General features: G+C 41.4%; 1 protein-coding gene across 12 annotated transcripts in view; it reads right to left on the reverse strand.

The window, feature by feature from the left end:
* The window catches only part of pbx3b (pre-B-cell leukemia homeobox 3b), a 60,645-nt gene extending 41,646 nt beyond the window's left edge, over positions 1-18,999 (reverse strand). For 6 of the 12 annotated variants that reach the window (XM_085787563.1, XM_085787560.1, XM_085787562.1 and 3 more), the window contains exons 1-2: positions 17,857-18,620; positions 17,217-17,296 (exon numbers count right to left, since the gene is read on the reverse strand). In XM_085787563.1, the coding sequence (XP_085643689.1) occupies positions 17,217-17,296; positions 17,857-18,104 (328 nt within the window). In that variant the 5' untranslated portion in view covers positions 18,105-18,620. Of the gene's footprint in view, positions 1-14,518; positions 14,666-17,216; positions 17,297-17,856 lie in introns of those variants that run through there. The other 6 variants (XM_085787564.1, XM_085787561.1, XM_085787559.1 and 3 more) reach the window with 4 other exon arrangements.
* Between the last annotated feature and the right edge of the window lie 5,658 nt (positions 19,000-24,657).

Raw genomic sequence — 24,657 nt, forward strand, 5'->3', positions numbered from 1 at the left:
ATGTAAACATTGGAGTACATATGAGCTTTGCAAGGTGACAACAAGTGCCCTACAAGCTGGAAGGGCAGTCAGCGGTTCTGCATTACGATCTTGCATATACAAATGAGGGATGGAAATGGAAAGTCATCCCACAGCAGCAAATTAAAATGACGTCCACACAGTGTAAACATATAGCCGCCACATATACATTGGAGTGAAACAGTGTCTGTATTTTTGTTGTCAGTTTTATTGTATCCTCCTTCATTAAACCTATCAAGTTTTTCTTTTGATCAGACAACCACGGCCACAAGACAGCTCTTTTTCCAGGGGCCGTGTACCACTGCCAAGTAGCACTCTAGACTGGCTTCAACCTCTGTCATTGATTTTCCTCCAAGCTGTGACCATTCATTGTTTGTGACATTCTCCTGTCGGCTTTTTAACACCCTTCAACCAAATCAATTTCATATTTTTGTCAATGCCTTGCAACTGGATGAGCCAGATGGGAAGGGACATCACATGATTTAGGATGTCGATTTTCTGGCAACTGTTTTATCTGCAGTTTTTACAAGTCTCAGAAAGCTGACACGATGGGTTTATTTAAAGACACATAATGGAGCAGAAATAGAACTTGCATTATGGCATGGAGCCAAAACTATCAGTTAATAACTAATAGGTTGTTTGGCAAAAAAAAAAAAAAAAATTCAAAGGCAATTATTATACTAGTAGTTCATAATTATTTCAGTGATTTCTTTGAGCATAAATGTCAAATACTCCTTACTTCAGCTCACTAATATGAACATTTGCTTCTCTTGAAACTTTGCAAACCAAACACTTTCAGAGTATTTGATTTCTAACACACTGCAATGTGGTTATCATCAGATACAAGGCCATTAAATGTACAGTAGTTATCAACAGCTGTCTGCTATGGAGATGTATCTCACATTACTGCAACTGTGTTTTACTATGTTGTCATATAGCGTTCACACCAACCTACATTCCACTGGTGCTCACAGGAGGAGTGATAGTTGATGCAAATGCATTAATAAACAATGTCTTCCTCTATAACTTGCATTATAAACCATTATTAAATCTGTATTTCCTGCTTATGAACACAATATGTGCCACTGTTTGAAGTGGTGGTTGAGAAAAATAAACAACTGTGATAATTTTTTTAGAAGGATTAAAAAAATGAAAGAAAATAAAAGCTTTACTTTCATTATGGTACAAAATACTTCTTTGTCCAAACAAATATCCATTGACATAGAATAATCAAAGCTCAAACAGTTGCCATGCATATTATAAATTGTTAATTTATTTATTAGAGTTAAATCCATTCATTTATATTGTCTGAGTCGACACGCGATACCACAGACATCAACATTTTGACAGTGAAAGCTGACAACTGTATAAACGATCTATTATCTGTCAGAAACAGGTTTTATTGATGATGATGACTGCGTTGCTCTTGGTGTTTTCGTACATTTGTTGGTTGCCAACCTTAAAAGGCTATTCATAAGCAGCAGTAATACATGACAAAAGGAAACCACTTCTTTCCTCAACTCTAACAAATGACTAAATTTATTCTTTGGCTCTTCATAAGCCTGGCCAACCATATGGCTTTGCCCTCTATTATACTCTCAATATCACACACTAACAATGACAACAATAATAGAACGAGTGACCTTGACTTCCCGTCTGGACTCTAAGAATAATATTTGATAGCAATATTAAGTGCAACAATAATGAGATGAATATTCCCCATTTAGTGTAGACAGCTTTAGGACAAATTCTGAAGGGAGAGCTGCCTGCTGCAGCTACATGCTGGTCACTCTTAGTTGTCAAGGCTGATTTATTGCCTCCTAGCTGTTCAATTTCACATTTTGTCCTCGTCATATCCCCGACTCATGATCATTCTGCACTGACCCTTGTAGGGCAGGCAGGGAATATTGATAAAACAATTATCTGCTTGCCGTTCATTTGATTTTCCATTTCAATTACGGATTGGAGGAGGCAAAAAGAAAAGATTGCAGCATTGATTTTTTTTTTCTACCTTACAACAGGAAGGAGGCAGGCTTTGATGGGATGCTTTGGTGACATGGAATAGGGGAAGAAAGGACAAGTGCTTTGTAGCTGTAGTAGCTACAGTATGCTTCTCTGTTGCCGTTGTAAGACTTTTCTTTATGAACCATTTGTGTATTAAATGATTTAGCGTGGCCAACTCTTAGTATTGTGAATGTGAAATGACACACAGATTCTGTATCCCCCGACTATAGCTGCTGCCAGACGCATGCATCCAATTTGAGCAAAGGTTATCTGACTGATTATTGATTTTGACGATTCAAATGTGATGAGTGCAATAGGCTGGGCTCTTCTCCAGGGGAGAGGGAGGGGGTGTGGCGTGTTCACACTGCTGCTGACCTGAGGTAAACACTGTATGCTCCACTCTGGAGGCCAAAGGACCCAAAGGTCATAGCAGTTTGTCAGCGACACCACTGCACTCTCTCCCCTCTTTCTGATTGTCTGCCACTGTCTATTTGTCACTCTAAAATGACAACAGAGTTGCATCACACTTGTTTTTCCTGCAGCACTGACACAATGCTCCACCACCTCCACATTGTGCAATACCGTACTGTAATGGAAAGCACAGCGTGAGGAGGATTTGAAGGCGAGACAGACAACAGATAAAAATAAACCAAACGTAGAAAATACAGTAAAAAAGAATGAGCTGTGGGGGAAACTGCATGTTAAATGCTGCAGCTTCTTTAGTGCAGGGCCATGTAAAATGAATCCATTACCACATAAAGTAAATAGATTCTTCTGTAAATGATTTGGAACATTGGTAATGGGTAAAGACCTAATGGGAATCCTGGTAAAATAGCCTTTGGGGAGCCTGGGAAAATCTGCCTCAGTGAAGTGGCCGGCTCTTGGCCAAAACCCTGTGTAGAGGGGAAGGGGAGGGAGAGGGGAGGCAAAGACTTCACAGAGATGACAGAAAAAGAGAGAGAGAGGGAGGGAGAGACAGACAGAGTAGGGTACGGGAGAGAGGGAGAGCGAGCACTCTCAAGGAATCTCCACCCATGGATGATGTTGAGTTCCACTGTTGAGCATAATCGCGTAAAAATGCTGAAGACTTGAAAGGGCTGATGATAATGCCATTGCTGTCCAGTGATCCAGCACGGTCACAGGCAGCAGCAGCAAGGCACAGTGCTGTACTACTTCCTATATCGCAGTCTGCTTCAGCGAACACGGCGGCTCCCAGGGGATTTCACATGGCTGACCTTAAATAAGTTTGGCTTTGATCAAAGTTTAACGTTAGCACGACTGGTCCGCCTGCTACAGATCAGGGGATCAGGGAGATGAGACCTGGTGCTCGGAGGTCCTGGCAAAGACTTCCTTCCCAAAGCTCCAGTGCACCCTTCCAACACCGGATTATGTTGGGCAATTAAGGTAATGAACTGGCTAACGTAACAGCGCATAATGATCCTTTTTATCCTTGTTCTCTAGGGTGTTGGTCTGTTGTAGTTTCTCCGACACATCTTTCTCCGTAGCACTTCGAAAAACAACGTCTGACACTTGCTGTTTTGCGTCCTAACGGTTAGCGTTCTCCAGTAAAAGGACAGGTAATCCGAGACAAAAGAAAACATGCTACAGCCACCGGCTACTTGGTCTGTGAGCAAAGCAGACAGCAAAGTGGAACAGTGGAGCTCTTGTTCACGGTTTAGGCAGTAAAAGGAGAGGCCAGAAAAAGTGAGCACGGGCTTGTAGAAGGGGGAAGAGAAGAACGCAAAAAAGCACCTGTACGGACATGTGCATTCGCCTGCACTGGTGCACATACAAGCGTTGCGGACGGGGCCTCGCGCCGTCTATCTGTGTGGCAGCGAAAGCCGGCATTCCAGTTCCCCCAATCAACCTCCCACCCCATCAGCGCGCGACTTGTCTGCCTGCTCCCTTTTCATTTGAACACATTTTCTAGCCAAAAATTTCACTTCAATCTCACCTCATCTCTCCATACTACATTAACCCCTGGCAATTGCCTTCCAAATGACCCCATTAAGCTGTAATTGCCTCAGCAGGCCTGCTCCCTCGCTTGTAATTCTGTGCAGCGAACCCACCAGACGTTCCCCCGGCATTGTTTCATGTTCTGGCTCCCATCAGCCAGTTCAGACGCTGACCCCCCCTGCTACCCCACATACCCCCCACCCCCACCACCACCACCAACTACTCCCCACCTCCTCTCTGTCATGGCCAGAGCTGTTGGTGCTCACCACTAGCGGTGCCACTGGCAGACTCTCCTCATCTCCACAGTGAGCTCACACAGGAGGCGCCGTGCCCTCACTTCCTCCTCAACAGCACACACTCGCTGTCAATTACACAAGCACATACATTCACTACGAGAGGCCTTAAATAAAATAAACCTCAGCCTGGCTTTTTATTATGTCATTCCCTGCTATTCATTTCATAAATACAGTACAGTGCCTTGGCTGCACGGCGCTGTCTTCTGTGTAGTTGGGAGATGAGGAGCAGCGACGAAACACGATGTTTGCTTTTTTGCCGCTCAGAATTCCACTTCACGTGTCAATTACAAAATTAATTGTGGCATCACGCTTGTATGTTAAAGCATCATTTCTCTCTTCAGTTGCCATTAGGATGCTGTTGGGTGCAAGAGAGGATACACGGCGATGACACCCGCCGTGGCACCTCCCAGCACAACTTCACCTTTTCTGTTCCCACTAGGGAGCTCATGTCAAGACTGTTCAACTTTTTTGACGAAGGCCTCCGCGGATAACTAACGCGCAAATGCGGATAGGTGGAGGAAGCGATCCTGACAGTGATGTATTGCAACTAGTTGCAGGTGTCAGAGAGAAGATGCTCTGCCAGCCATCGGTGTGCATGCACTGTATATATGCATGCATGCACACGTCTGTGCCCCTGCCTGATTTTCCTCGATGTGCGTCCCACTGCACATCATGTATGTGTATATTTGTGTGTATGCTCTTCCAGACGTTTGATGTGTGAATGCGCACGATGCCTGTATGCCTGTACATGTGACCTGGTATGGATGAATCAGACTACTAATCCATTCAACACTCTCCCCATCTCAAACATGCACATCCTCCCCCTGTCGCCCATATCACACTGGTTAGCTCAGAAACTCACTGGCACACACTCACACACTGCCACTGTCTGCTGGTCAGACTACACTGTAATCAGCCTCACACCTCCCCTAATATGCATTCTGATTCTTTTTTTTTTTTTTTTATAAAAAAGAGCTCTTTAGAAATGTGGAACAATACATCAACAAAATACAGTTACAATGATTTCCCCTCTTTACGCTGCTTGCTAAATTAATTCTAAGCCTGAGATACACAAGCTTTCGCTGAACACACAAACCTTCAGAAACGCTTTAGATCATTTCGCTCTCTCGTTGCCCGTTTATTTAAATTCATTCTTTTTTCCTAAGCAAATGTTCCCAGGAATATCAAGGTGTTTTTGTTGCAAAGCTCTAACTGATCCAGGGGGATTTGCTTCCAACAGCCTGTCTCTCCCTCGCCTTTCAACACAAAACTCTGCGCTCCAATCAAAATGAACCACCAGGGACTCCCCCCCACCTCCCTCCCCCCCTTTCCCTCCCCCCTGAGCTACGCCTGCTCTGAGCGCTGTGATAGCAGCCTCTCTGCCATTGATCGCAGAGTTTAGCACAGAGCATGCATGCCACCGTTAGCAGAAAACAAAGACCTCTCTCCCTTTAATAGTGGCGCACGCCGTTAATGCAGCTAACGTCTTCTGCCCCCCCCCACCCTCCCTCCGCCCCCCTCCCCTGCCCTAAAGAATGAATGAAAGAAAGCAGATAGCAATTAAAAAGGTTAACTAGGGTCCACGTCTAGTCACAACTCATCTTTTTCACACAAATCTTTTTACCTCATAAACAGATTGATATCTTTTAAGAGGGGGTGCATATTCACTTGCCACAAGTGATAAAAACACGCATTCATGTCTTACTTATAATTGTGTTCCATGCTGCAAATCTAATAGTAGACACTGAATTCAAAAAGGAAACACAGCTTTATTGATCCACCTAACACAGACCAGGAGGATCTCATGAATTAGGAATGAGATAAATCACCATTAACCCCGGAGAACCCAGCTTGTGGTCGACCACTGACATACCACACTGATCTTCTTCTTCTCCTTTTTTTTTTTTTTTTTTTTAAATAATAATCAGGATAATTCTTCCTGGCAAAGTATAAATATAACTCTTCAATGAATACAGCATGTGTCTGTTTATTTAATCAAGGGCTGATTTACTTGTGACAGAGAATAAATTCTTCTATTTTCTGTGAGCCTCTATAAAATTGCCATCATTTTTAATTAATTCTTAATTAAAATATATTACACCACAGCTTCTACCCATCTCTCTTGATATTCTAACATAATCAATTCAGAACCATTTACATATCATTAATTAAAAGCTTTCCTCTCTCATCCTTAAAATCATAATGAGGGCCGATTCCTCATTAGTAACCTATAAGGGAGAAAATAACAATACAGTAGAGAATGGATGGCGCGTTGCACAGCGACTCCTTTGTCTCTGAGTTTCTAAAAAGCATTTTTTTTCTTTAACGCTTCTCAATTGGATTTAAGAATTACGGAGTCAATTTTGTGGACTCAATGAAAATAAGTGGAGCAACACAGGCTCTCTGAGTATTTATTTGTGCCTCCATGCTGCTTGGAACAGTAAAGCAAAGCCTATCAGTGTCATCAGGGAGTTTGATTCTGCATTAAATTAAATTTAAGACAAAGAACTATAAAACAAACAAACAAACAAACAAAAAAACAGAATTTAATCTACAGATGTTTTAATTTATTCATTTATTTTTTTTTACGTTTTTGTGCAATGTAAAAAGTACCCTCAAAATTTTCACATGTGGATTATAGTCTGTAAACAGCACATCTGTGAATAATACTGCTAAATAAATAAATGTCCTCACCTTGGATTTTGTTTACAATGAGCCTGCATGAAATCCCCCCCCCAAAAAAAAAAAAAAAAAAAAAAAACCTTAATAATAATAAAGAACTCTGCATGGACAGTACTTGTTGATATGCACCAGGCTGCATTATTCTAACTGCATTTTAAATGCATCTGCACAAACAATGGCCTGAGATCATTTACTACCCAGACTTGGTATAAGAGCCAACACATGCGTTCTATCTTTCCATCATGGAGCTCTCTCTTAAAGAAGAGTAATAATATCACGTAATGATAGGTATTGTTATGCCGAGGATCAGGCATATCCTGATTTTTATCGCCCGTCTCTCACAGGTGCTCCGGCGTTACTTGTCAGGACTGCATGTCTGGGTCTTCCACATGTCAGATAAAAATCGCTGCACTTGGTGTTTCAGCAGCCTGACAGCAATTTATTTGAATGTTTTGTCACACTGGTGTTGGTGCATTTTGTGTGGGCTGCTCACTGGAATGGCAACAGCTCGTAGCTCCCTGACACTGCACACACACACACACACACACACGCACACTCGCTCACACGTATACGGTCTCTAACACACACACACACACACGGTCTAGGACAAAATCACAGACGCATACTGCATGTACTACTTTGGATAATTAAAACCTGTGTATGTAAAGAATATAAATAAAAATAAATGTAGGTAGAATTCTAAACAGAATGTGTTCATTAATATTTCACAGCCAATAAAGCAGGTGACACTACGTTGTTAAGACAAGCCATGCTTTAAAAAATATATATTCATTCATTTACACCTCCCAGACCAACCTCAGCACCCTATGGGACCAAACTAAAATATCACAGACTGTTCTGAGGTCAATCTATAAATGCAGCTTTGAAATTCTTTTTTTTTTTTTTTTTTTTTTTTTTACTTTTCAACTTAATGTAAATAACATCCAAGTACTTGATTCAGAGCATGTTAAAGCTCACTGCAATCTTGTGATTCTCTGAACTGACATGGAATATTGAGTAAGTTAATGAAATCCTCTCAAAGACAGGAACTCTATTTTTACACCATGATAATTAAAGTACGACACAGTTATAATTTACAGCCCTCGCTTAATTGCATAGGAAAAGTAAAATGGGAGAGGTCTATGAGAGGAGATTAAATGTGTGTATGTGTGTGTGCGAGTCCATGTTTGTGCGTGTGTGCGTGCTGAGTGTGTGTATGCGCCTCTTCACTCAAGAAGAGTGAATATAAACGACCTTCCTGTGCATCTAAACAAGAGGATTGTATCTTTTAGCATCATGCAACATATCAAAGATTAGGTAATGAAATATGCACTGTCCTATTTCTCTGCTGCTGGGCCCTTTGACGAATCGAGTACAATCCAAAATCTCCATAAATCACTATTAAAGACAAGTATATCATCACCAGCGCATATATCTTCCCCAGCCTGACCTGTAGACTAATGAGAAAAGGCCCAGACTATCTTGTCTGATTAATTAATTCAAAATGTCGGCTGTTATTCAAATGTGAGGCTGGTGTTATTTGAATAACACTTGACAGCGACGCCTGAAGAAATAATTTCTGGTTTGTGAGGCTGCTGCGGCATTACTGATGATGGCTCATGGAAATGTTAGAAGCCTAGGAGTATTTTTTCCCTCTTCGCCAGTCCTCTTGCTTTCCCTCCCTCACCTTCTCAGTCATGATAGCTCCAAGAAGTATTTCATTACTTCAGACCCCCCCCCCCCCTCCTCCTCCTCCTTCTTCTTCACAATTATGGCTCTTACCGTTTTTTTCCACTGTCTGTCCTTTCTCTGTGTTTGTATTCCCTCCCACAGCCAGCCCAGATCTACAGGGCAGCGCTTTGGCTCTGCAAGAGACATGCTGGCAAAGAGGAAGGTCATGGTTTTTACAACTGCAGCTCCCCAATGCTGACAGCCCGTGCTGCCAAAGTGACACACTCTGTTTGGCTTTCCCACGTTCATAGAGCTCCACGGCACTTCGTCTTTATCACGGAGCGCACACACACACACACACACACACACACACACACACACACACACAAACACGCATTTAATCAGCATCTGAGCTGAATTTCCTGTCAATGTGCAACAAAATTATCTCATGTAGAGACATAATCACAAAATATTGTAACAGACAAAAGTGAAAATAATGTGTTTTTTTTTTCTTCCTTCCTTTCTTTGGTCTTTGTAAAACCCAGTGGACTGGTGGGGGGGTAGGGAGGGAAAATAGGCACTGGGAAAGAAAAGCATGAATGTACGTGCTAGGGCCTAGGGGCAGTGCACACCCCTCTATCGCTTCCCTCATCAAGCATGGATTCTAATCAGGGCTGGGGAGATATAAGACGCTCAGTCATTAAATAAATTAACTCTGCCACTCCATGCTCTCCTTCAGCACCCGCAAGAGGCCCACCGTGCTCTGCATACTTACAGAGCATCACGCACCTCACCTTCACGCCACAGGCCTGCCAACGCACACGCACGCACGCACACGTGTTCAGAACTGATCTTGAATATTTAGAGGAGGGAAAGGAAAGGAGAGGAAACACATCTCCTGTCCATCAACAGCTGATGTTCACATTCACATGGGAAGCTTTTTACATAATTCTATATAAAAAAGCAAAAACAAAACCTCAAGTAGGTTCAGGGATGTCCCACAATCTTGCACATATGAGTGATAAATAATGTGTGAAGAGAAGACCAATGCTGATTCACTGTGTCTGTGAGACAGCGTAGACACAAGTATTTTTTCTTTTTTTTCTTTTTGAGGATCTGTGCAGTGTGCTGCCATTCATCAAGAGAAGCCAAGTGCAGTGACGAACAGTACGAGAAGCTCAGTGTCGGCTCGGATCACTGACACAAACAATCAAAGCTGACACAGTCTTCGTATAGCACCTGCCACTCCGCCAACACAAATAGATCAATATGAGGGGAACTCATTCACTGTTTAAAACTCATATCCCTGCACCCACATCATCTTCCAGAGCACCGTGATGTAAAAAGTGCATGCTTAATACATATCAATCACCGGTGACAGAGGAAATGCTTATTTGAGGAGCCAACGTGAGGCAAATACACCGTGTCAGCAGAATGTCCGTTGTCAAAACTTGCCATTTGAATTTTCAACCCGCGTTGTGCGGAGACAAATGTCCTTAGAAAATCCCTTACATTGCAATTTATATCATTTTAATGTGCACTTTAATTCTCCATTACTTAGAGAGGAAGTACCTGGGAGGGTGGAAACACATTAGAGAAAGTAAGATATGAACAGAAGGGTCTGGGGATCTCTCTAGCAGACACAATTAAATATTCATGTGTCTCCTCCTAGGACACAACAGATACAGATCATTATCATGGCAACAGCACACCACCATTTTGTTCACACGTTTGCCTCTGAATCAATGGATGTGTATAAAATTCCATATGAAAAAATAAAAGACACATCACAGTTATTAGCTCCATTATATAAAAAAAAATTAGAAGCACTTTCTTTTTAGTCCAAATTATCACTTCAAATGATCCTTATTAAAATATATATCTGTAATTATCAGAGTGAGAGTCAGACTGTTAATTACTACAGGTAAAATTAGGAGCAGTGGGTGGATGTGTATGCGCAGGTACACAGGTATGTGTCTCTCTGAGCCACATGCCATGGGACAATACACTGGCTCACAGTGTTAGTGAATCATTCCAAAATTCATTACAAGAGCTCAGTCCTTTTCCTGCCTCCTGCTTGAGGAAAAAGGAGGAGAAGAATAGCAGTAATGTACTCTGGATGACCTCCACTTTCTAAAGAGAGGAGAAACCAGTCTTTTTTTTTCTTTTTTCTTTTTTGCTTTTCAATCCCCATCAAAGAGGAGCAAAAAGGAGGGACAGCATTCCCCTGCTCGCCGTCATTAATCATAGCTTTCTGGGAGCAAGCGCATATTAATTTCTGTCATCCCAAACATCATTTGGTATTGTTATGCCACGGCTTAGTCCTCATTCACCAGCAGACGCCGGCCGTTCCTCCTGGTTTGAGGGAAGACAGGGCCTGTGTGGCTGTGTTTCAGAGCAAGAGGCCTTTATCCCTGGGGCTCTGACACCAATTAAGCCATTTCACCGAGAGACGAAAACAGGGCCCGCCGTTTCACTGTAACATGAGCCAGCACCTAGCTGCTGGCCCCTCGCCATCTTTCCATTACTTCAGACACAAAAATCAACTTCAAGGACTTAAGAAAATAAAGAGATAGTATGCTGCTTGGCGAACAAACGGTCATACTGAGAAAAATACCCCCCCCCCCTACTCCCAAAAAAAAAAAAAAAAAAACACACTAAGGAATTCAGGTTCAGTTTCAGGTGACCAGTTTTCTGGCATTAACTCCACCGACACACTTTTTCAAAATGATTTAAAATATATATTTAAATTCACAGGCAGTATCAAAACAGTGTCATAGCATAATGCCACAACTGATAAAAAAAAATGCTCAGTCTGCACTTCTTTTTACTTCTCTCTTTTCCCTACAGTTGCCTCTTGGCAGGCAGCAGAGTGGAGCTTGTCTCAGGGCTAAAGCAGAATAATGCAAGGTTTGTTATGAATTAAATATCAGAAATCTTAACACAGCAGCCAATAAGAATTATTTGCCTTATTAAAGCAGCAGAAGACGCTGATTAAAATTTCATTGCATTGCAGTCTTTTTCCCATTTCTGCCTTCAATATATCATTCTAATGTATGAAACATGTGGAACAATGGCAGATGGAACAATGGGAGAAGGGGGCTTCATTTTCCAGCTCACAAATGAAGAAAAGAGCTCAGATTTTGTTTTTTTTGTTTGTTTTTTTTTGCTCCCTGATTTTGGAAAAAATAAAAATGTGTGTAAGGGAAATAAAGGTGACAGCAGTGCATCAGCAGCAGTGCAGTGCATGTCGAGCAACAAGCTAAAGTGTCAAAATATTACAAGTGAAATGTACATTTGTAACACCACACACACACACACACACACTCCAAAATGGTTTCAAATATGGACAATTAACTGCCAACAATAATGTCTAAAATGGTACAGAAAGACTTGGTTGCTTGAGCTAAAGCAACAATAGTGACAAAAGCAGAATTGTCTTCAGTGGTCTTGCACTCCCAAATAATAGGTCATTTAGTTGTCCACATGTAATGTGTACAGAGTAAATGAACATCATGGTGTCTATTGTCCCATGAGGAAAACTCTTCCCTGAAACACTAGAGCTAATGAAATAGGAACCTATAAATAGCAGAGTCATTACTGAGAGAGGACTTGCTTTGCACCAGTCGTTCACTGTAACCCTTTTTACACTAATAACTGGCTCTTTGCAGCTACATATCCTCCACCATCCAGTGACACGGTAATGAACATCATGCCACGAGGAGACCAGAAGTTCGTGTTGGAAGAAAGAAATCTTAAAAAAAAAAAAGCAGGATACACACTTGTATTTCTCATAATTGTAAACACATCGGAGGTTCATTTTCTTTTTTACAACTTCTGTCTCTCATGAACGTAGGTTGTCAGCTTTTTAAAATGTTTTTTTTTCTGGTGCCAAACATAGTAAAATAAAATGTGTGAAAAAATTAAAGTGTTTATGGAATTAACTTTATTTCAACTCCATAGTGTGTCTCCTACAAAACTGAAAGTTTGGTTTGAGTGTGTCTGCAGGTCGAAGGTCTTTTTGACAAGAGCAGAGCCGCGGTAATGTTTTTATTTTATTTTATTTAAGTACTTTCTAAGTCATGATGACAAGACAACAAGTTGTATCATTCACATCTCTGTTCAGTGTTTCAGGTCATCATTTGAACTACAGCTTCTCCCTGTCTGCTCCGGGTTGATATTTTTACGCTCAGCGACAAACAGATGCCGCGAAAGGCAAGAGAGGCAACAACAGCCACGTTCCTACTGCTGTAAACTAATTTCAATCAATCCTTCCTTTTTGCATCCAAAGCAGCCTCTGCTGGCTGCCACCGCCTGAAGATAACTATTTCACCACCTCTGTCATGCCTAATTAACAACTCAGATGTACAATTCAGAAATTTTGCAATTAACCTACTAAAATATTGTTGGAGAATGCTAATTGTTATGCCAGTTGCCATAAAGACTCATTTGCATAACGTATGTGCAAAAAACAATTATGAGCTGTTGATCGCGCATGCAGGAGCCCGCAGAAAGCGCTTGGAGCGATTGGAGGGGGAGCGAGGGAGACATGAGCAAGATGGGTGCCCGTGTGTGCAGATGGAGGGACAGCACTGAATCATCATCCCCCAAAAAAAAAAAAAAAAAAAAGAGGGAAAAAAAAAAAACAGGTTTGAGGAGCCGGGCACGCTGATACCAGCCAGCACCGGTGCACAGGCATCCATCTCCACCACACAAAAGCATTTGCCCTTCCAAATGAAAGTGACATGTACACTCTTTGTTTTTTTTTATCCCCTCTCCTTCTTTGTCTGCCTCTCTTTCTTCCCATCTTAGCTGATGTGGAAATGGAGGGTATTTGGGAGCTACTTAGATAATAACCACATCTTCCCCCCGGTCCCCCTCATGCTTTAGAGGAGGAAGCACTAGTGGCCCTGCCATTGAGCCAGTCAGGAACCCAGCTGTGCGCGAGCCATTCGGCACAACACTATCTAGTCACTGCAGCCGCATCACTGGGGCTCTCTGAGACAAAAAGCAGCCAAAGTCAATTGTCTCTCCTGCTGAATAGCTTTCTGTTCTCTGCCATGCCTTTACTGGAGCTTTTTCAACACAAAGAAGACCCATAAGGTAAAATAATGAAGTTAAATTAAAAATATTTTTTCTCCTAAAATAATAATAATAACAATAATAATAATATTATTATTATTATTACTAATATTTTGTATTAATAATAATAACCCTATTGGAATGAGAAGGCTCATTAACTTTGTCAGGGAACATTGAAATTAATGTTCCCTGTAGATTTCAGAAATGCTTACCTCCTCAGACCTAACTCTATTTACTCCAGGTAATGCTTTTAGTCAGCCTTGCATGTGGTTAATTACAGGCTCATCCTGATCTGTATTTAGTTAACGCAGTCCTTCCTAGCTGAACATTGCATATAACATAGGCGAAGCGATAAACAGGCGTGAGAGCATGTTTAGCGGTTTTCAGAAGCCAAATCAAACATGTCCAACACGACACCGACATTGGCTCGGACTGCGAGTGTAGTCCCTCCCTAATCCACTGCTTTAAACACTGGATCGCAGCATTTATCAGCCTGAATCTGCCACACACTCCCCCTCTGTCTCTCCCTCTCTCCCTCTCTCCTTCTCCCCTGCCTCTCCAGACCCCCCGTTTCTGAACCTGATGAGTCAAAGGTCAGGAAAACAACAAGTCAATACGCAGCCAAAAGAAGCGCCATGCAGCTGAGAGAGCTGTGGAGAGGGCTAAGCCTCTCTGTGGCACTCCGTGATTTAGCCTGTAATAGTTTTCTGTAATCTCTTTCTATTGATTAAACCTCACATCAAAGAGGAGTCCTGCTACAGAACCTCTCTTTTCCTGGTCAGAAATACCATATGGAGGTAATCTTTCACCTTTGTTATTCTTGCCGCTCCCGCTGCTGCTGCTGCTGTGAGCCTCTCTCCCAAGCATGAGAGCAAGACGAGGGAGTAGCCAGCAGGATAAAACAAACCCAGCACAGAGGAGAAACTGCAAAACTCATCTGAATCACAGGCCATTCTCACTCAATGCATTCATTGTCTTCCCTTGCTGTCTTCAGGTAAAGAGGTACAGCATGAACGCAGCCTTTGTCCGGGAACGTGAGAGAATAAAACATTTTAATTGCCGTTTCTCTTCATGTATACAAAAAAACATCACACACTGAAGGACAAAGAACACCTCCATCCCACCGAATCTCACATGCAGCTTATCTAAATGCAAAACCAAGAAAATCTGGGAGAAAAAACCCTCCTGCTAAAAACACTCAATTTAGTGACAGGCAAATGACTTCATGCTGCCACTTAATCTCATTTCTTGCATAATGCTCTCTAATTAGCATATCAAAGTGAATTAATACTTCTAGGGCATTAGCAATGCAGAAATATGCTGTAGCTCTATAATAACAGTTCGAAGACTGCCAGAAACTTCTAAACACCCAGAAAAGTCTTCAACATGGCTTTCCAGTGCTGGAAGCAGCACGTCTTCTTGATCTCTGCTTAAACCAAGAAAATCAAGATTAAGATCATTCTCACCGCTTTGATTTCGGCTCACAAAATAATACTTTTAACATAAACACGTCTGAGGCTTTGAAGCTAAACCTTATACCCACTATTCATCCGCGCACCAGACAATAAGTCGAGATAACATGATACATGTGCGCAGTAATTACAGCAGTGATTCTTGGACGGCTTTCAAATTTATTATTAAAAGTCATTTTCATCCAACGGTGGATCCCATGGCTAAAAGACAGCGGCCCCTGTGCCATCTGAACGCACATGAAAGGACCAAGGAAGCGCTGTGAACGGTGCGACAGGAGCCAGTGAAAGGCTCAGTGTGTGCTGGAAAAACAGGCCGGTCAACAAGGCCACCAGACCAGCTGAGCTCTGTCAATGGCTAAGAGGGGGAGGCTGTGACTCTAAACCACAGGTTAACCATGCACACACACACACACACACACAAGCTTGTTCTCCCTCTCCATTCTGTCTCGTCTCTTTCTCACACACTTATTCCCTTACACTGTTTTCACACATGAACGTATAGTGTTCTTTCTTTTTTTTTTGGTGATTCTCATTTACTTTTTTGTGCCACTTCTATTCAAGCTCAGGTCAGAGTAGTAACACTCAAGTGTCCACAAGAAACAAACTGCTAAAACATGTGATTAAAGTCATGAGTAACAGAATAAGTGGATGTTAATGTAAGTTCAGGTGTGAAAATAAAAATCAACTATTAAGTCTTTTTTCTTTCTTTTTTTTTTTTTTACTAAGGTTCAACAGACGCAGCAGTGCTGTACTGGAAAACATTTTCACGTTAAATCAATCAGCGCGTACAAAATAAAAGCTATAGCATCTTGTGAGATGTGAGATCTCACACACACACACACACACAGCAGAGCAGCTCGGCTCACACTGTGGACCCTCTGCACTGACCCTGTGGACAGGACACCACCTGTGTTGGGGAAGTTCATAAACTTTTATGATCTCCCCCAAAGCCAATTTCCTCATAAACCGTACAAAGGTCACAAATCTGACAAGGCATCAGGTTTGCTGAATTACACTCAACCCACAGCATTGTTTTTTTTCTCCATACTCTTATCTGCTCCTCCTGTGAGAGATGTACTGTACAGATCACTTGAAAAAATGAATAGTGATGTACAGCAGTTTAAGTATGTGGAGCATCAAGGTCAGTACAGAGCTGTTATCACTGAAAATCAATTATGTCTTCACTTAAGAATTTAAAGGGGGTGCAGTTCATTATATGCTGCATAAACATCGTGGAAGAAGTGTAAAAACAGCAGTGTGTCTGTACAAAGGTGACTTTTTAAAATATAAAATGTGAAGTTCAAGGTATATAAAAAGATGTAAGACACAAAATTGACAGTTTTAATTTCAGCTGTGTGTATATGTGCACACACACACTAAAAGTTTTCAATCCTGGTTACAGAAATTTGCAGCTGATGCTTTTGCATCTTTTCTTTTACAACTGCACTAAAAGAAACATTTCTTTTTATGTCTTTTTTTTTTTTTTTGCAATGATTTCCTACAAGCTGATTCTGTTATTCACATTTTACCAGCATCAACTTGCCCCTTTTGTGAGGAAAGACGTCTGTCTGCAACTGCAGAACAGTTAGCCCACTGACTGAGTGTATAGTTGTCTTCATATGTTGAGGTTGTTGTGAGGATATAAAGCATGAATTCTGTGTGATCTCAGCTATGTAGAGCATATGCTGCGGGATTTCCCCCATCCTGTTCAGTGCCAGTGTAGTGAAGCTGGAAGCTGGAGGTGAACTTTCTGCTTAAATCCAAGCAACCAGTGCTGGAGAAGATGAAACGAGAGCATCTTCCCCGGGAAAAGGAAATAATGAAAATAAATCTACCTATGCTGCAACAACACGGATGTTTCTGTGTGGCACAATGACATATTACAAAAAAAAAAAGTGATTGATTAATTTGGGCAAAGGTCCCTTGTAATCTGGGTGCAGGGTGCCATCAGACCCCTGGGAGGTTGAGAATCTATGTGCCATTGTGTCCAGGCTCCTGTACTATTTGAGTTGATATTTTTACAGAAAGATCTTACCTGTCTTTTCTTTGATTTCACAGAGAACGCTGAAGAGTGCTGGTTTCATTCTGTGACAGTTCAGTCCATGTTTCCTGTTTCAGTATGAGAAAAGATAAAATATTGAAATAAGTTCACTGATCAATCACAATAACAAGTGAATGGATTATTTCTGATATAAAGTTTAGTTTTCACTATGTTCCAACACACAGCTCTTTCCCAAGTTAATTTGCACAAAGTTGAAAAAAGAAAATACAATTATCTGTTAATTGAATTAGACCAATAATGAAGTTATATTATAGATATAATGTTATTGCTTTTTAGCCTACAGGCTTTTGTTTTCTTTTAGCCAACAGTTGTGCAGATGTATGAACATTGCTACAGGACATGTGTGCACATGAACTTTTAGAACATCAGGACCTCTCTCAGTCTCACACAGGCAGGTTAAATAAAAAGCTGTTGTTCCCTCAGTGACAACTTTCTCTGTGTTAAAGCTTTGTGAGGCAGTAAATACACCTCAGTGGAAGATTATCATTAAAGCCACTCCAGTCTATTGTTATGCATGGGGGAGTTAAGTTAAGCGGGCCACAACTCTGCAATGATGCGTTCAGCGTTTTGAGGAGGGGGGGGCAAAGTTAATAAAACATATAAATCAACCAACTTTGCTTGCGCCTCGTCCAGACTCTGATCAGTTATGGTCATTATTTGATGGAGAATGTCACCAATGTCTTGTTTTCTTCCGTCCCCGTCTGTCCCATCGTGTCCATGTGGAGGCGGCAGTGCCATGCCTCCTTGTACCGAGTGGCCGGCCAGACTAACGCCGCCGATCGACTGCATGATCCGGGCTTGATCGTCCATAGTAGCCGCTAAAGAGTCTGTGCACTGAGCCACACAAATTGAAAAACTCATATACGAAATGGGCTACAACATGTGCCGCAGACTGGAGGGGTTCACGGCTGTGGGCTTCTTCAGCGATGCAGGGCAGACACGGTGATTCTTTTTTTTCCCCCTTCTTCTTTTTTTTTTTTTAAATGAAGACTAGCAGTGATGTTTTAGCGTAAATCTTGTGTCCAAGTTCTCGCTGTCCTCTCGCTTTTTTACGCGCGGTCCAAAGTGCCAAAACGCGTGGCTGCGTTGGTACAAAAATGCATAAATCTTTTTATCTTCTTAAAACTTCTCTGTCAAAATTGACGGTCCATCGTATCCCGCACGAATCCTCATGCCAATCTGTCTTTTCTCTTTGATTTGACGGCTGGTAGAGACAGAAACGCTCCTTGGTGATCTCTCATTTATCAGCGCTCTTCATGGGATTCCCATCGCATTTCCTCTCCAAAAATGTCCAAATCCTCCGCGTGAAGCACCGGCAACAAAAATATCCAATGTGGAAACGTGTAAACAAATCAAAAGAAAAAAAGAAAAAAGCAGAAAAAGAAAGAAAGAAAAAAAGAAAAATCTTAGGCTTGCAGGTGTTGCCAACTATAAATGTGCAGAAATGACTCCCGCGACAACTGACAGCATTTAGAAAAAAATATATACACACAATCTACTGCACAAGGTGTCCAAATGTGACTATAAAAAATATGAAATGTACAAAAAGTTGGGGATTTCTCTTTAGAAAAAAAGCAACAGCGAGGAGAAATTAATTAGGATACAACGCTGTGTAAAGGCGATGCGCAAAAAATATCTCGCCCTGCTGAAATTTATGAGCTCCAGCCTCTGCCTGTGTGTGTTTTATGTTGTTTGATGGCAGCGGTAGTGAGCGATTGACAGTGTGCCAATGCCACTCACTCAGTGCAGACGTGTCAGAGCAGGGAACGGGGATAGAAAAAAAAAATACAAAATACGAAATGAAAATGCACGCTCCGCCCTGCAGAGGAGGGGTCTATATTCTTGTCACTTCTCGCCTGAACACCGAAAAACAAAATGTTAAGAGCTAGTACTTAGGATGGTGATTATAATGATGAAAGCACGGCAGAGTCCCCCTCTCTCTTTCTCGCAGCGGCGGCAGCAGGGTATCCTCGTTTCCTCACGCGTGCACGTGCAGCTGTGTGCATTCTCTAGCAGTGATAAAGATTTAGCCCTGCAACCACACAGCCAAATACATAATGAGAGTTTTTATACAGTTTGATGTAGAACTGCACAGTCCCCTGTAAGCCCCGGTTCAAGCCAGGCAAGGAGTAGACATGTTTATATTATTGGAAAGTCAAGCTGCTCGACCAATCCCGGGCTAGAGTGACGGAGACTGACGATCCGCTTGTCCTATTACTGGCAGATGCATGATGGCGAAAGCCCACCCACTCAATCCCTCCATCTTCACACTGCTGGTACAAAAGGATGGGAACTTCTGATTGGTCGTTGCCACGAGTGACATCCATTGCACAAGCAGGCGGCGCTGCTCCGTGCTCCTCCGCAGTTGCTATGGCAGCAGACAAGTTGTTGAGCTGGATGCAAGGCAGCAAATACACTGTGCACCTCTACAATAAGCATCTAGATCGTGGATTTGTGAAGAAAAGGAAGGGAGAATAGAGGTTTGCCTTCATTTTGGGCGTTTCATGATAATTGTGCAGGATTACAGAGAGTGCAGTTAGGTTTTACTACACTGGAGTGTTGTGGGAGGACAGCATGTCATGATGCTGAACTTCTGACAGAAGGAGTTTGTTTTATTTGAGTTTGATGGTGAGTATAGAATGAAGTGGACATAAATAAGGACAATTCTGCTGCATCGTATACAGTCCTGTTCACTCACATAAGATATTGTGTTCCTTGGCAGCCAAAATAACCATTATGGATGTAACTTCTAAAACTCCAGGCATTAGAAAAATCCATAAATGTGTTAAAGTCTGGCTTCTAAGTAGTTTGGAACAATTTATTCAAATATCTTTTATATCACTGAACTTTTATATTTAATTAAGCTAAAAAGAGAGAGGAAGTGGTGTAAACTTCTTGTGAGGAGTTGTACAATTGTCAGCATGACTGGAAAATTTAGCTGCTAACTTTCTGTAACACCTTCAACTTTTTTGTTCCCATTAGTGTCTTTTTGAAATTGTGCACTGATGAGACAAAGGAGGCCAGAGTTCAGACAAAGTTGACAAAAGAGCATATTATTCTGAGAAAGCTGGTGGAGAGAAAAAAACAAAGAAACATTTCTCTTGTACCAGAGGTCTTATTGTTGCTGGCAGGTTTATTCAGCTTACTGATAATTGTGACAAACCAACATTCTTTTTTCTTTTTCTTTTCTTTCTTTTTTTTTGCTTCACTGGCAGTGTGAAAACACGAAGACAGCTAAACAATTTCACAAGATCGTGAAATGAGTTAAAAAACCATCTGGAAAATGTCTTGCGACACTGTGCAACAAAATTAAAATTCTTCCAGGACACCAAGAGGAGCATCACCTTCACCACTGGGAACTGGTTTGAGTTTAAATTGACTAAACAGTAACAACATCTCTGACATGGAGGCTTTTGTGTTATAGTGTTTTCACAGTGATGTTACACACAGTTTTAGACTTCAACTCACATTTCTCAGTAAAACTGTGTGCCCATTAAAATTCCGTGCTAAAAATCACATGTTCTCATCAGTGTTAGCAATAAAAGTGACTAGATGGATCTGTCAGGTTTTGGTGTAACTGGACCCAAAAATGCAGACGCGAAAAACAGATACGATGGATCAAAAAGATTTTATTGAAACTTACAGAGGTTCCACAGGAACACAAGGAAACCACCGGTATACAGGGCATACAACGCAGATGCAAAGGACAATGGGAAAACACTGTTGTTGCAAGGAAACTGACACAAGTGCTGCAAAACACAGGTGAGACACAAAGGAAGACTGGACGCTAAACTTCGAAATAAAACAGGAACTAAAGAAGGGGACAAGGGACACATATAACAGGATCATTGACAACCTGGTGTTTGGACGTGAATCATCTTCATGCGTCAGAACTGAGTGGCCACGTCTCTGCCTTGAGGAAAGGAAGCAACTTCTACTTAGAGAAGTTGAGCTGAAGCCATGATACAGTGAGTCATTACCATTACCTTAAATAACTGCTCACGATGTTTCATTGTCATCCTAGACAATGAGGAGAATGTCACCATGCTACTTTTCAGTTTTTGCAAATCACGAACTGACTTGTCTAAGAACAAATGATGCATTTAAGTACTTCTCATGCAGTTAATGTGATATAAAACAATGAATTGATATATTTTAAATTCCTTAATAAAAAAGCCTCTTAATTGTACATTCAGGCATTTGCACAAAAACAGTTGCGAGCCTCACTCATGTTGAACTGAATTATACAATTATCACAAGATTTCAATTCTTAAAGAGGAGAAAAACAGACTGGTCTGTGCGGTTCGGCTTATTCATTTGACCTTGAAGCATCGAAGCAACACACTCTTGAGTTTAGTGAATGGGAGTCCCAGGACTACTGCATTTATCATTGAAATACTGAGCTGTCAAGTCACACTACATACCTGTCAAGAAGGGCTCAAAGGTACAGCTCCGGCTCCTCTCCTCTGTTGCAGTGCATGATTCTTCATTGCATTGCATAGCAGCGCTATTCACTGTTGTTTTCAGCCATATGTCAACATAATTCATTTCCGTATGTGACAGGTCCTTACAGTAAGACACTGTGGTGCTACTAGTTCACAAAACCATGTTTACACAACCGAGGGGTAGAGCTATAACCATTGTTTTCTGTACACTTCAATTCTAAAATGTCCTCAAAACGCTGCGGGTTAGATTCTTTGAAGAGGAATCATTCACATGTAATTTGACAAGTTGTTTTCACATGCACTGTGCATTAGGTTAAATAAAATGACAATATTTTTACAAATGAGCTAAGCGAGGCATAGAAATAAGCACCTATGAGTGTAGAGACAACACTTTGTCATCATGCTTCTCATTGTGACATCTGAAAAGACCCACAGGTGCTGTAGAAAGTGACTGTGTTGTCATATTTCATTTAGGCATCCTTCTGCAAAGCTGTAATTGCCTAATTAGCTTGTTAATTAGGAGATTAGCATTTACTGATAGAGTGGCTTGCTCTGTTGTGATGAGAGTAATACAGATTAAGTGAGAAGTTATGGGTGCATGATTTCACAATTTTGCTGTCCACAAAGGGGTCACAAATCATTAAAAGATTTGTGAAATCGCTGCTTGTATTACATCTGAAGATGATGTTCGTCTTTCCTCGGAGCTTCCTTGAATTAGAATTGGTTTTGACGACGGTGGAAGTATGCTGCTGAAGGTAAACTGTCACACAGCAGTGAGATACCTCCTGGTCTGAATGTCGCCTGTATGATCCCCCTGTTGCTCAGGGAGATTGGAGGAAATGACTGAGCAGACGGTGCCAGAGACATTACTAACCCAATTATGAACAGTCTTTCATTTGGTTTGGATACTTTATTCTTATTTATTTCCTGGTATTTGTAGCTGATACGCATGCACTTTGTCTTCATTATGGCTGCACACATGAAAGCATAGAGAGGTAGCATGAATATTTTCTGAATCTGCTCCTTTGTCTAGGCGATGGTGCCTTTATGAGTTTCAGTGAGTGGGTCAGAGCTGATATTCAAAGTTCCAGCTCACAGCTGTTGTGTACTGGAGGCAGTGGTGCATGAAGCATTCAGATCCTTAGCTTAAGAAACAGTAGCAAAGCCATAGTGTAAAACACTATGGCAGAATTATGATATATCACATTAGTGAATAATGTGTGCTGATAATCATGTGTTTTCTATGCAAAAAGTTTCACTGGTAACAGAACAAGACTGAACAGGCTTGTTACATACTGACTGTACAAAGTGTGTTTGAAAGGTAGATACCTATGCAGAAAATATTTCATCTTCTAACAAGTGCTGTTAACTCCCCCTGTGGTTATTAAATCATTTGAAGTGTTAGTGTGGGAGTAAACTAATAAACTGGCCAGAGTGTTAAATACACAATTAGAGAGTTGATACATCTCTGACATGTTTGCAGGACATAAGCAAATTTACCTTCGTAATTTGTTTATAGTTTGAAGATTTGGGTATTGAACATATGAAAGCGGCAGTTTAAAGTCCCTAAACTACCATCTTGATGATCCGCATTACGCCTACTGAGACTTCAGCTTCTCCAGTGGAGCTGCTCAGTGTCCCACTCTGGCCACGCTCCATTCATGTGTAAAACTGCACAAATACAAAGCAGGATGTTCCACAAAGAGTCAACCGTTTGACAGAGTTTTAATCCCAAGAGTATGATATGTAAGGAATCTGTTTCTTTAGGAAGTCAAGACAGATGTGAGAGATCAGGAGCAGGCAGTAATCAGGGGGGAAGGTGAGAGGTACACAGCTATACTGCTCACTACGATCAATCATACTATACTTGTCCTCCCTCGACTCGCTCGCTGTTACTGTCTCCACTGAATGCACTTCTCTCTTTGCTTAAAATTATTACACAGGCCATAAACCCAGAGAGGTGAGTGTCCTGTTAATGTGGGTACATGTAGTGGTTGCAGTAACCTTTAAGATTGGCCAGCGAATGCTGGTGGCTTGGACACGGGCCATATATTCTGGTCAATACTAGAGACAGGGATTGACTTGGGGAGGCATTTTAAGGCCTTACATTTTAATTGTTATCCAGGCTGCAGCCCAAATTGATTCTCAGCAGCGCAGTTAAATCAGATCTTGATTGCAGTTGTTTCATCGCAAAATTCACATGTATCTGACAGATTCTGAAGACTTTTGAAATACTAGAGGAGGTCAGTGATGAAGGGATGTCTGTAGGGCAGTGGTCACCCTGATGTGGATCATCTGCTGAAAAAATTGATGGAGAGATGTAACGATCTTCAGACATAACTCAAGATTTCCGCCCAAGTCATAAATATCAACCTGTGTCCAGTAACATATTTTAATCTGTATTTGTTTTTGAGTAATAGCTTACAGTACTTCATTTTTTAAGTCAAATTTAAAACCTGAGCTCATTTTGTGAGTCTTCATCGAACTGCAGCAGGCTTACACAACACTGACTCTGGATTTACTTTATCTCCTTCATATATTTAATTGTAAAGATTAAAACATTAAATTTTACAACTTTTTTTTCTCTCTTCAACATCAATTTGTCTGGTAATGAAGAGAAAATCTCCGAAGAGGTCAGAGTGTACCGTGTCTAAATCAATGTGGCCAGACTGCCCTCAACTCAGCTTGAGTATTGACATTATGCCAGCTATGACACCATAACTCAGCCCACTGCGATGGTCATTTGATAAATGGTATCATAAATTGTTGACAAAACAATTTGTGATGTATTATGTTACCGATGGGTTGTACTGCTTATCAAATCAAGTAATCTGGCAGGGCTCTCCATTCATCAGCATAATGCAAGCTCGCGCTGTAGATAGTGATGACTTTGTTGCTTTGTCGACATACAGTTCAAATGTAGTGTTGCTGGAAAGCAGGGAGAGCTGCTAGAGTCGGAGTTTCATTAT

The sequence above is a fragment of the Trachurus japonicus genome, chromosome 9 (assembly GCF_045865225.1).
Source record: "Trachurus japonicus isolate A0001 chromosome 9, Traja_1.0".
Lineage (NCBI taxonomy): Eukaryota > Metazoa > Chordata > Actinopteri > Carangiformes > Carangidae > Trachurus > Trachurus japonicus.